The sequence below is a fragment of the Egretta garzetta genome, unplaced genomic scaffold (genome assembly GCF_000687185.1).
Source record: "Egretta garzetta isolate BGI_Z169 unplaced genomic scaffold, ASM68718v1 scaffold85, whole genome shotgun sequence".
In the NCBI taxonomy this organism is placed as follows: Eukaryota; Metazoa; Chordata; class Aves; order Pelecaniformes; family Ardeidae; genus Egretta; species Egretta garzetta.
In genome coordinates this window covers 1,577,775-1,589,974 of record NW_009259718.1, presented here as the reverse complement: position 1 = coordinate 1,589,974, position 12,200 = coordinate 1,577,775, and the positions used below count along the sequence as shown (strand labels likewise).

Below are 12,200 nucleotides of genomic sequence, written 5' to 3'. Positions count from 1 at the left end.
CACGGCCCTCGCTCCTTTGGCCGCCTTTTACAGCCCAGACGGACTGGGAGCGCTCCCTCGTATTGCCAGCCCCTTGGTCCTGCCAGGTGAGGGAAATGTTTCCAAGATTTCATTTAATACCTGTATTTAATCCATTAGCTCTCCCTGCAGACCTCCTGCAGGCTGGGCTGTGATTAAGGAGGAGATAAGTGCCCTGCTTATTGCTCTCCTGATACTTCTCCACTTTCCAATTCCATGGGCAGTTTTTACCCGGCAGTTGTGCAGTGCCTCGGAAAGTCGCATGGGACCCCCCCTGCCCTGTCTCCTCAGGAGGGGTTGAAGCGGGGAGACCACCCCAGCTCTGGCAATGCAGCTCTCACTCCCCTCTGCCTGCACCAGGATAAGATGCTCCGCTCACTACGGCGAGGGAAGCTTCATGGGCCACACCACCAGGCAGCAAGGGGTCAGAGCTGGGAGCAAACCCCTTGCTCCAAGCAGACACCCGTATCATCAGGAGTAGCCAGCATGGATTCACCAAGAGGAAGTCATGCTGAACCAACTTGATAACCCTCTGTGATGAAGTGACTGGCCTGGTAGATGAGGGGAGAGCAGTGGATATCGTCTGCCTGGACTTCATAAAGAAAGGCTTTGACACTGTCTCCCATAAGATCCTCATAGAGAAGCTGATGAAGTACAGGCCAAATGAACAGACAGCGAGGTGGGCTGAAAACTGGCTGAAGGGCCAGGCCTGGAGCGCAGTGACCAGTGGCACGAAGTCTAGTGGGAGGCAAGTAACTAGTGGTGTACCCCAGGGGTCACTGCCAGGTCCAAAACTATTCAACATCTTCATTAATGATCTGGGCGACAGGGAAGAGTGTACGCTCAGCAAGTTTGCTGATGACACCAAACTGTGAGGAGCAACTGATACACCAGAGGGTTGTGCGTCCACCCAGAGGGACCTCAACAAGCTGGAGAAATGGGCTGATAGGGACCTCATGGGGTTTGACAAGGGGAAGTGCAATCCTGCACCTGGGGGCGAACAACCCCGTGAGCTAGGGCCACCCAGATGGAAAGCAGCTTGGCAGAAAAGGATCTGAGGGGTCCCGGTGCACACCAAGTTGAACGTGAGCCATCAGTGTGCCTGTGCTGCAAGGAAGGCACGTGGTGTCCTGGGCTGCATTAGGTAAAGAATTACCAGCAGGCCAAGGGAAGTGATCCTTCCCCTTTATTCAGCACTGGTGAGGCCACACTTGGAATCCTGCATCCAGTTCTGGGCTCTCCAGTACAAGAGAGAGATGTGAAAGGAGAGAGTCCAATGAAGGGCCACAAAGAAGATGAAGGGCCTGGAGCATCTCTCCTATGAGGAGAGGATGAAGAAGCTGGGGCTGTTCAGCCTGGAGCAGAGAAGGCTCAGGGGGATCTTATTCATGTATATAAATACCTGGAGGGAGGGCATAAAGAAATTGGGGCCAGGCTCTTCTTCAGTGACAGGACAAGAGGCAGTGGGCACAAACTGGAACATGAGAGACCTGAACATCAGGAAACACTTTTCTACTGTGAGGGTGATCGAGCACTGGCACAGGTTGCCCAGGGATGCTGTGGAGTCTCCATCCTTGGAGATACTCAGAAGCCATCTGGACATGGTCCTGGATGCAGCCTGCTTGAGGTGGCCCCACCTGAGCAGGGCGGTTGGACCAGAAGACCTCGAGGTCCCTTCCAACCTCAGCCATTCTCTGATTCTGTGATTTTTGTACAGTTATAGCCCTTGGTGTGAGGAAAAGTTATCAGCAAGATGGACCAAGAGTCACCTGCAACCATCTGTTCTCCTTGATTTGTTGCCATTAAGCTATAGGCCTGAGTATCATCTGTTTCATTCTCCCAGTTTAAAGGGCAAATTCATTTTTTCATATTTTCCCTTTTCGAGATACAAGGGAAGGGCTGGGGGAAGGGAGGGGGAAGCAGCCAGGCCAGGGAGGAACGAGAGTAACCATCTCCAGCAGACCGCACTCCGCATATGGGTCTTTTTGCTAACATGCTCCATGAATCCTGCAGCATGGCCACAGCTCCTGTAAAAACCAGAGAGGAGGAGCACGAGTATCTGAATCACAGCAGCTCTCTGTGCTTCTGCAGCTCTTGCTGCTATGGCACAGACTGCGCCGGTCTCACTGAACGTTTGGCTCCTTCTAGCACTAAAAAATGCTGGATTTCCCAGTCAGAGCAATCCATCAGTTTTTTTTTGAGCGGTTCCAATTTCTAACTTGTTGTTACATCCCCAAGTGCCAAAGGGTGTTTCCTACAGGACAGAGGAAGGTCCTCTTTCCTTGCCCCTTTCTACTCAACAAATATTATAAATAAAACCTTAGTAATGCTATATTTATTTCCCTTCCAACATGGACTTCCAGTGTTGATGCTCTTTTTATTACTGAGATAGACATGAAGCAGTTTTTATGTCCACTGCAGACTTGAAGTGTGCTAGACACTTTCTGCAAACAGGGAGCATTCATCTCCTGTTGGTTTTGGCCACCTGAACAAATGTGCTTCCATGCACAGTATTCATTTGGCTGGTTTTCAGTATTTCTAGGGGCTTCACCCAGGCCCTTCCTGGGGCAGACTCCATTAGCGTGTGAATTAGCAATCCCACAAGGAGCTTGTTACTACCGTGCCAAGCCAGAGGTCTTTAGTTCATGGTAGCACCTGGTCCATTGGTGCACCAAAGATGCTACTGCCTGCTGCATGAGGTGCAAGAAGTGCAAAGAGTTAAAAAAAACCCCAAATCCACAACATTAAAAGGACTGAAAACGTAGCATTTTTACACCTGTCCAACTGGAAGAATCCACCCCTGATGTCTATGGAGATAAGGTCCTTTATTCTGGTCTTCAGACAGGCTGCAATGACGTGACTGTCTAGGCAACAAAAACTTCAACCATTATTTGCTGCTCTTGGCAGTAGCTCCTACCTAAACCATACAAGATTCCTCATCTGTTAACGTTCCCAAAGGGAGACATGTTTCCGGAGTGCTCAGCAGCCCCCTGCATGACTTTGTGTACTTGTTTTACACACACAGACATACCAGTATGCTCAGATGAAGCACTGAAAGGAAGAGGTACTGTATAATGTGACACCGAACTCATTTTTGCAACTCATTGCCACGAGGTATTCTCGCACCAAACCTTCCAGCAGGGTGAAAGTAGGAGTCAGATCGTTCAAACGGACCTGCAGCTCCTCTGAAGTTGATTGCTAACTTGCAACCTTCCTGCTGCCTTTGTGTAACATCCAAGAGGTTGGCACACTCGGAGAATATTACCCTTCCTAATGGGCTCTGAGGCAAGGGAATACACCAGGATAAATGCACCATGAGCCAAGGCCCTCTTCAGAGTATTGTATTTTTCTTTACTTGGATATGGCACCCATGTGGCCTGAGAGGGTGCGCGAAGGTGAAATTTCTCTCAAGATGTGTCATTTTCTAAAGGCCATATTTCCCCTAACCCCATTTCCCTGTTGCAGTGGGGATAGTTTTCATCTCCTGTCATCACCAGAAGCACTGAGAGATGTTGAAATCACTCCTTGGACGAAAGCATTGTATGGCAAAGGAAGAATAATTGCAGTGACACCGCAGGGAGAGCAGATACGTCTCCTTAAAAAGATTTTACAGCCTCATTTGCATTTAAAAAAAAAAGAAACTTTTTTGTTAGAAGCAGCAGGGAAACATCATGAGAAATTCAGCAACTCAAAATATTGCCAAGGGTCAAAAAGAAAAAGGGTTAAAAAAACCAGTCCTACCAAACGACTTCTAGTTCAAGCAGCAAAGATTGTACGTAAGGGAATGACCAGCCTGGGGCTGATGCCACTCCCCTCTCCACTGTAAGAAATTAGAGGGGCTGGTAGGCGTTGCCCCCGAGCCCAGCCAAAGCCTCATTTCTGGAGAAGGCATAGACCTACCCCATCCTTCATTAAGCCTCTCTGCTGGGATGTGGTACAGCCAGAGGCAGTCATGGCCAAGACCTGCATGGTGGACCTCATCGTAACAGTGCCACGTGCCCCGAGAGCGGATGCAGCACAAGCCAGAGCTGCTTGTGGTGATGGTGATGGTGGTGGTGGTGGTGGTGGTGGTGGTGGTAAAGAAGGACTGAAACTTTGTTTTAACTGGACACCTGTGTGTGATTGCAGAGGGGTTGAGTTTATGAGAGCCCATTGGCACTGATTGGCAGAAGAACAACCAGCACCTTTGCAAAGAGCAGGTATGGATGTGACCAAAATGACCCAACCTATTGTTCCCCCATATGGGACAGGGTTGGTTCAGACGCTGCAACCTAAGCGTACCCAGGTCAGCTGGTAGCAACCATTAAATAGTGCTGGGCACACTGCGCTCCTTCTTCCCCCTCAATGTATGTTAAGAGGACATAGGAAAAGCATGGACTCTGCTAGCAGTGCCTGGAGAATTTGGCATTGGATCAGGCAGATTTCCATTCCTGTCAGGAGCACAGAAACAAAGAAATGTTTAAGAAAAGGAGGATCCCTTTACCAGGTGGAACTGAGCCAGGCTTCTCAGCTCTACGCACAATTTTAGCCCACTGCAAAATTACCACTGCTCACCCTCCTTCTTCCAGCAAGTGATGGGATGGCAGAGGCTGGCAGTATGGATTCCAGGTGAAAAATAAGCAGCAGCAGTATGCCAGGGCTTTAATCACATCTGTATGAAATGTGATTTTTCCTCCTTGCCAGACGTACTTTTTTTTTTTATACAGACGTTAATGCTCATGGAACAATATTTGATCAGCCTTACTTTTCAGGCTGGATCCCTGCCTGTTTCTCTGGCTGAGCAGCCCGAGGTTTCCTCTGCTGCTGCGGCCAGCACTCGGCAGGATTTGCGCATTCGCCGCTGCGTGCAGCCGGGGCGAAGCGCAGGCAGGGTCTCTAACGCACTGCAGTGGAGCCGAGTCGCTTCCGATGCGGCTGGCTCAGCCTCCTCTCTGCCATCCCCGGCTGGTTCATTAGCATCAAACTGTTCAAAGGGATGTAAATTAAATTAGATTTAGGTCAGAAACATATTTTAAGCAAAAATACCTATTATATTTAAAGTATTTTGTTCAGAGACTCTCTGTCTGCTGCTTCCAGGATGGTTGCACGACCACTTACTGTCCTTAATATGTTTTTTAATGATAGAGCAGGCACATCCAAAATCCAATTCTTGTTTAAATATAGATTAGGTTCATTCTTTCTCTCCCATCTAATTAATGCTGGTACATAAGAAACCACCTTCTGGCAGCTCATTTAGGTAACCCAAACAGGCAAAAGACCAGATGTCCCTGGGTAACTTTGAGAGAGAGAAATAGCTCTGCCATTGCGAGTGACGGGGTTGTAGTCCCGGACAGCCCGGCGCTGCCGGTGCTCTGCTCTCTGCTAGGAGGGAGCCGGCAGGCAGGCGGGCAGGCAGCTTTCCAGGAGCACCAGCAGTCAGACATCGCTCCCCACACTTTGGGCTGCTGCTTCTTTTAGGCAGCGGCCTCTCCGTGACTCTCTGTGCAATCACCTCTTCAACAGCTTCAAGCATCTGGCTACGCCTCCCATCAAGACTGTATGAGTGATGATGTCCTCGGACTTTTATATAAATATTGATCATGATTCTGGAAGCAGCTCAGCAGACAGGAGCTACTCTTCAGCCCCAGCTCACGCGCTCCTGGAGAAGAGGCTCTGTTGACTCACGGTCAATACGCTTTTAACCGGAGCGTACCGTGATGCTGAGGGATCCTTGGCTGCCCACACTCATACCAATAGTCCAAAGGCCTCCTGCAAACCAGCCAGGAGTGCGGTTACCTCGCCCAGGGCTTCCAAAGGCACACAGCAACACCGTCCCTGGAGCAGCCCGGAGCCATTTTTTGCAGCACTGCCCCACCACCACCTCTGCCCCCTCCAAGGGATGGAGCCCACAGCCCCCCTTGTTAATGCCGACGCACGCCAGGGCAGAGGAGCGGGCCTGCTGCCGCCTCTCATAGAATCATAGAATCACTTTGGTTGGAAAAGACCTTTAAGATCATCGAGTCCAATGCAGTCTCCTCCACAGCCCAGCCAGGAGAGTGCAGGGGGCAGCCCGCTGGCTTGCCCCACTGACAGCAGGCCTCGCGTCCTTCCACCCACTCCTAAAACTTTCCATTTCCATGAAGGCTTTGTCATGCCTTTGATTCCTGAGACAATTTTCTCTCTCCTCCCACAGGGCCGCAGTGGGAGACAGAGACCCAAGCACAGCTGGCTGCCTCCCCCCCCCGTCCTGGCCCTGCCAAACTTCCTCACAGCATGCCCCGGCACTGCAGGCACCACCGAGGCAGGGCTCCTTAGATGTCTCAGGGAGGAGGCGATGCTACTTTTCCGCCCTTCCTCCAGGGGATCTTCAAATCCCTGGAATCTCACAGAGCAGCAGTCTGCCTAATCTGAGTCTGTTTGAAGGAGGCAGCAACACAGGAAGAGTTGGACAGACAGGGATCCCCTGATGGAAGAAGCAGATTTTCAGGAGCTTAGTGGAAAAGATTAAAACATTCCAGTTTTCCAGTGTTGACAACGATCTTCCCCTCCACCAGCAGCTTGGCTGACCTGCTCTGGCCTGCTCTCCGCTGGGCCAGGGAGGATGCCGCGCTACTGCCGTTTCCCTGCCCCGCAACAGGAGCGGGGGCAGAGGCAGCTCCCGCACGGCTGGGAGAGGCACCCGGCTCCTCTGACCTTTGGGGAGAGGAGTATGAGCAGTGTGAGAAATGTATTTTTCTTTCCAGCCTGAGCTGCAGTGGCCTGGCCTCAAGCGCACTTACCAGATAAAACACGCTGTAGGCTGAAAGCAGACACAGAAACCGGTTTGAATGGGGCTAGACCTTGCATTCACCCAGGAAGGCTTCAGCGTTCGACCACGCTCGGGGTGTTATTGGGTTAGCGTTAATGCAGCACATCTGGTCCAGCAGCCAGAGGAAATGGCTGGGGCCTTCCTCGGAATCGATGGCTTTATCCCTTGCGCTAGCACCAACCTGCTGGTGGTGGCTGGCTTTGCTTGCGGCAGGGGCCGGCCTTCCTCGGCCTGCATGCAGAGCCCTGCTTCAAACGCAGAAAAGAACAGAAAAAAAGGTGCTATTGATTGTATGCGCTCCTGTTCATTCAAGCAGCGCTTGTCATAACAGGGCAGTCGCAGCGTAGAGTTTGTTCTTCGACAACAGCCCTCAGCAGCTGGAACGGAGCAGAGCAACCATCCTTTCCCAGAGCCAGAAGCTGTTAGAGGGGGCAGGAAATGATGATGGCATCTGCTTGCATGTCTTGACCTCACCAGTCCTCCTGAGGGCTGCATGCGGTGGATGAGAGAGGGAAGGCACACGCCCTACCAAACACCGCAACGATTTCCTCACATGCAGGATGTGCCTTGCTGAATGACAAAAATTAAACCACTGTACATACATAATTAAATGTACTTATTAAGTAATACCACTACTTTATAGATGAATATGCTGGATAGAGATGCAGCATCAGTGCTCTTATAGTAAAACCCAGTATTTCTTCACTTAAGCTTTAATAAACCTACAGCTTGATATTGCAGGCTAAAAGCTCAGTTATGAACTACTGGTGAGTTATGAGCATGAGAAGTTGTACTGTACTCATGCTTAGGTCTCCGTTTCTGTCTTTGGCTCCTTGTAAATCCACCGGCCTTCCTCCAGTGCTAACCTTGAATTCTACCAGATTAAATCTGGAGAGAATTGGTATGGCACTTTTTGCCTGCTAGCTGATCACTGAATCTGACTTGCCAGCTCTGTGGCTTGGTATCTAGGCGCTTGATACCAGATCTTGGGAGTCTGTCTACACCAGAGTACCATTTTAGCTAGCAGTACGATTGTCTGCGAGACCTCCGCCATCAGCCTACGCTTCCCTCGAGAAAGGGGGAAAGGAATGGAAGTGCTGATCGAAAAGGGCCTCCCACAGCACCAGTGTAATGAAACATCCTTCCGGGAAGCACAGGAGATTCCAGGAGGCATTCAAGGAAGCTGCAGTGAGAAGAAACAACGTGCAGTGGGATTTCAAATAGTCCTTCCCTCAAAGCAGAGCCTCAAATTCTTTGTTTGTTTTTAATGAAGTAAATCAAAATGAGAAGCCAACAACATTCCCAACTAGACACAAATTGGAAGATGACAAAGGGGAGAAGTTTCTGTTTATTTATTCCTCTTTAAAATGACTTAAAAGCAAATTTAAAACACTATTTAAAAAAAGAGGGGATTCAAAGTATTGGGAAGCTGAAAATAAAACCACAAAGGAGGCATGACAAGGTTAGCAGAACATAGAAAGCATAGTTGGTTAGTATAAAACAGATTTACAGCCTCAGTGAACAGCAAATTGATGCTGCCTATGTAAATGGAACAGCACGTAACACTGCCCCTACCCTCTGGAACACAGAATTCTTTTATCATTTTATTTTATTGTAGTACTGGATAGGAAAACACAACAATTTAGAAAAACAACATTTTCAACTGGAAAACATTAAAAATTTGATATTGCTCTGTAGGCACTGATAAATGTTTTTCTATGGTAAAAGAGTGTGCCAAAGCAGAATTCAAGATTGCATAATTCCTGTTAAAATGATACAGCCCTGGTGTGACTGCAAATAAAAACTAGCTATGCTGTTTCTCTGGCGCTGCCTGACTGCGGCTCTGCCCACTACGAACCATCCGTCTGCAACACTGGAGTCTGGACAGGGCTAGGCAGAAGCAACAGGCAGCAATACTGGAAAATGAAGGTATCTCCTGGTAAGTCAGAGTGCTCTGACAGCTCAGATCCGTGGAGGGCTTTAGTTACACTGACAGAGTGTGACTGTGCATGCTCGCCAAGGCTTTCATGCTGCGTGTTTTGAGTTACGCCTGACCTTGAGGTGCTGAGATACGGTAAGGAGCAAATGGGAGCAAGAAAAGGTTGCTGCCTACAGGCCTGCTTAGAAATGGCCACTCCGGTGGCCAGTGGCTGCTGGCAGGAGGTCAGCTACAAGCCCTGCCCAAGCTTGCCATCAGCAGACAGTGCTTCCCTCTCCCCTCACAGAGCACAGGCAACTGTAACATCACTCACACCCTCCTCTGCAGAGCACTCTGATCAGACTACAGAGCCCTTATGTCCCCTGAGGGCAGGGATGTGGGCTTCATTAGGATCTGCAACAAAAATCAACCCAAAGCAATCGGGGGGGAGGCAGCTGCTGGGGCCTTGGAGAGGGTTAAAGCAGTGCCTGGTGCAGGGCACCCTGAAGCAGATTTTTACCTTTGAAGCATCCTCACTTCTGAGACTTGTCCTCCCCTACCTGTTTTGGCACATGAAGCCTTCCTGCTCCCCCTCTCTGGTGGACAAGATGCCTGAGACTAGCAGTCCCGAGCCCCAGTGTCCCTGCGCCCAGGGGAGGAAAGATGCACTTCAGTCTTCTGTTTTACTAGGGAGTCTCTGGCTTAAAAAGTCACTTTTTAAAAAATGCCATGGCAAGAAAAGGTTAATCAAACATATCCTCAAACATGCGTCGCCCCATGGCTATGTAAACCTCTTTTTCTTCCGGCGTCATCTGGGCCACCAGCTCAGGGCGCTGGCTTACTTGGCTGTAAGAGTGCGGACGCCCGGCCACTGTGACAGTGGGGTCCTCTGCCACCACCTCAAACTCTTCGTCCTCCTCCTCATCCTCCAGCCCATACGTTGTGGTGGCCGTGGCAGCAGGGCGGGGAGGGGATTCCTCTTCCGACTCGCTTGTCTCGCTCTCGGAGTCACTAGCGTTGGCACCGGAGAGAGGAGCGGCACCTCCGACAGTGACTGTCGAAGCAGAAGGTGTCTTCTTCTCATGGATAAGCAGGGCACGCATCACCTCCTCATTATCATCCAGAGCTGCCCGGCCCTCCTCACGCTCCTGGAAGGTATCCAGATCCCGGCCCCCTGCAAATGGACACAAAGGAATGATCATTTTGTCACAGAGACCTGGGTGACAGCCCTGAGGGCTTTCTGGACCCATATTAATTACTGCCACCGAGCATGCTTGGCCAATTCACATTCTGTCTCTTTGTCAGCCCCTCCTCTCCCTTAAAAGACAGAGATATTTATGTTTTTTCTCGTAACAGCAGAGCAGGTATTGTCATTTCCTAGGAGCTGGGAGGCCTGGAGTCACTGTGGCTCCCAGCTGGGAGACTTGGCCAGGAGCACTTTGCAAGAGAAGACAACTTGTGATGAGCAGGGGCCTGGAAAAGACCCTCCAGGGAGGTGTCCAACTCAGGCACTCCTCAGGTGGGCTGATGCACTCCCTTACTGTGGAGCAGAAAGCAGCCCTTGGGACCTAAATCTGGGCTTCCAGATACCCAGACTGTGCACCTAATGATGACACTTTGTCAGAGGTACAGCAAGTATCTTGGTGCTGGTGAACAAGCACAGGCAGTTTCCTTTTTGTCCTTTTGTTTCCAGGTTATACAACTGCAGCCTGGAAGACTCGCTGTGATGACCAAAACCACGGAACGTTGCCGGCACAGACCATAAACACAGACCCAAACCCAGGCCCTGCCGAGCTCCCCATCTTATAAGGATGAAGACGGAGAGGCAGATGAATCCAGGCAGACAGGGAGTACGCGGAAACCACGTGTTACAAAACAACATTCAAAGTAGCCGTGGCTGGTAAGCTCAGAGGTGGACCTACCAGGCAGAAAGGGGAAAAGCTCATTACTGGAACGTGGTGGTGGCGAGCAGGATCTCTCTCGCGGAGCAGATGCAGCTTACAGCCTGCAGCCAAAGCTGCGCAGTGCAGCATGGAAGGCTGTGTTAAAACAGCTCCTGCTCTCCAAGCTGCAACGCAGCCCAGCCAGTCCCTCTGGCTCCCTACCCGGACCCCTTATTTGAAGGGGACTGCAGTTTCCCAGCTGACAGACACACGGCCTGTGCTCCTCTTCCAGTAAGCCTGGCGGTGCGATAGCTGGCAGGGTTTGATGTGGCTTGGGTAGGCAGGGTGTCTGCAGCTCAAACGGATTCAAAAGGTAAAATTCTGTTCAAAAAGTGGCATTCTGCAGAAAAATTCTCCTAATCCTACATTTGATGAGAAGACTGTGAGTCCACCTAGCATCAATAAACCTACAGGCAGTATGGAAAACTAAGAAAAAAACCCAGAATGAAAAATGAAACACAGAGAACCTTATGTAAAAACAAGGCCTAAAAAGTAGGACAGACTCCCCATGGCACACGTTCTCTCTTGCACCTAAAGATGCCGCCTATGAACAATTCCTGGAGCTGAGGTGACGGCATTCTGCCTTCACACGTTAATGCCACTTGCCTGCTTCCCCATGACCTGGACACGCATGGTTTCAGCACCACATCCAGGTAGTTGGCACCCAAGCCTATCCCCCAGGGTCAAAAATGCACTGGTTACTTTTTTCAACTTGAGATGAAAAAAATGCTGAGAAACAGGTAAACTAAAGAAGTAAGTTCTGCATTAAGCACTAAAAGCCAGGGGAGTTTGTGGGCACTCCTCTCCTGCGGTAAAATAAAGGCCAAAAGACCCACCCCTAGCTTCACTGGACCCATGTTTTTATTTTAAATGAAGTTGTAGTAATGGGTGATGGCTGCAATATTAATGCACTGGCAAAATTCTTGGAAGAAAGGAAGAATGAAGGCATTGTTCTGGCAGCCTTGTGCTCTGTTGCTCGTGACTGTGGAGCATAAGAGGCTATTGGAGAGCATCTCTATGAGATAGGACATCACACGGAGAGCTGTGAAGCGACCACAAACTGGGGTAGCTCCACAGTCTGACTTTGTGGCTCAGGAGCGGGGCTGTCTCTTGCTTCCGAGAACTGTTCCTGCCAGATCCAAGCAGTGAATTGTTGCTGTCAACAGTCCCAAGTTTCCCTCCTCCCTGTTTATGCCGTACAAGAGCTACAGAAATGTGTTGCAGCCGCAGTTTCAGGCTGTTTCCACAAGTCCCCTATTTGATCTCCAGCAGCAGTAGAGGTTAAGCAGTGATGCCATCGTGCTGCAAGGAGATATACTCCCCCTCCATGTCCTTCAGTGGCACCTGAGAAAACATTTATGCTGTGTACACAAAAAGTCATCTCAAGGAGCCAATTTAAAACTACAGGTGAATTGAATGTCTAGCAGAAAAATGGAGTGAGAACTCACCATGGCTGGTGAATAACAACAACATCTGCTACACACTGCAGCAGGAGGTTGTTTCAATCACTTTGTTTTATCTGTTTGGAAAAAGT

General features: G+C 50.0%; 1 protein-coding gene across 5 annotated transcripts in view; it reads right to left on the bottom strand.

The window, feature by feature from the left end:
- Nucleotides 1–8,204: 8,204 nt before the first annotated feature.
- Nucleotides 8,205–12,200, bottom strand: part of GTF2E1 (general transcription factor IIE subunit 1) — a 53,825-nt gene continuing 49,829 nt past the window's right edge. For all 5 annotated transcript variants that reach the window (XM_009639095.2, XM_035894544.1, XM_035894545.1 and 2 more), the window contains one exon: nucleotides 8,205–9,897. In XM_009639095.2, coding sequence (XP_009637390.1) covers nucleotides 9,467–9,897 — 431 coding nt within the window. In that variant the 3' untranslated portion in view covers nucleotides 8,205–9,466. The remainder of the gene's footprint in view (nucleotides 9,898–12,200) is intronic.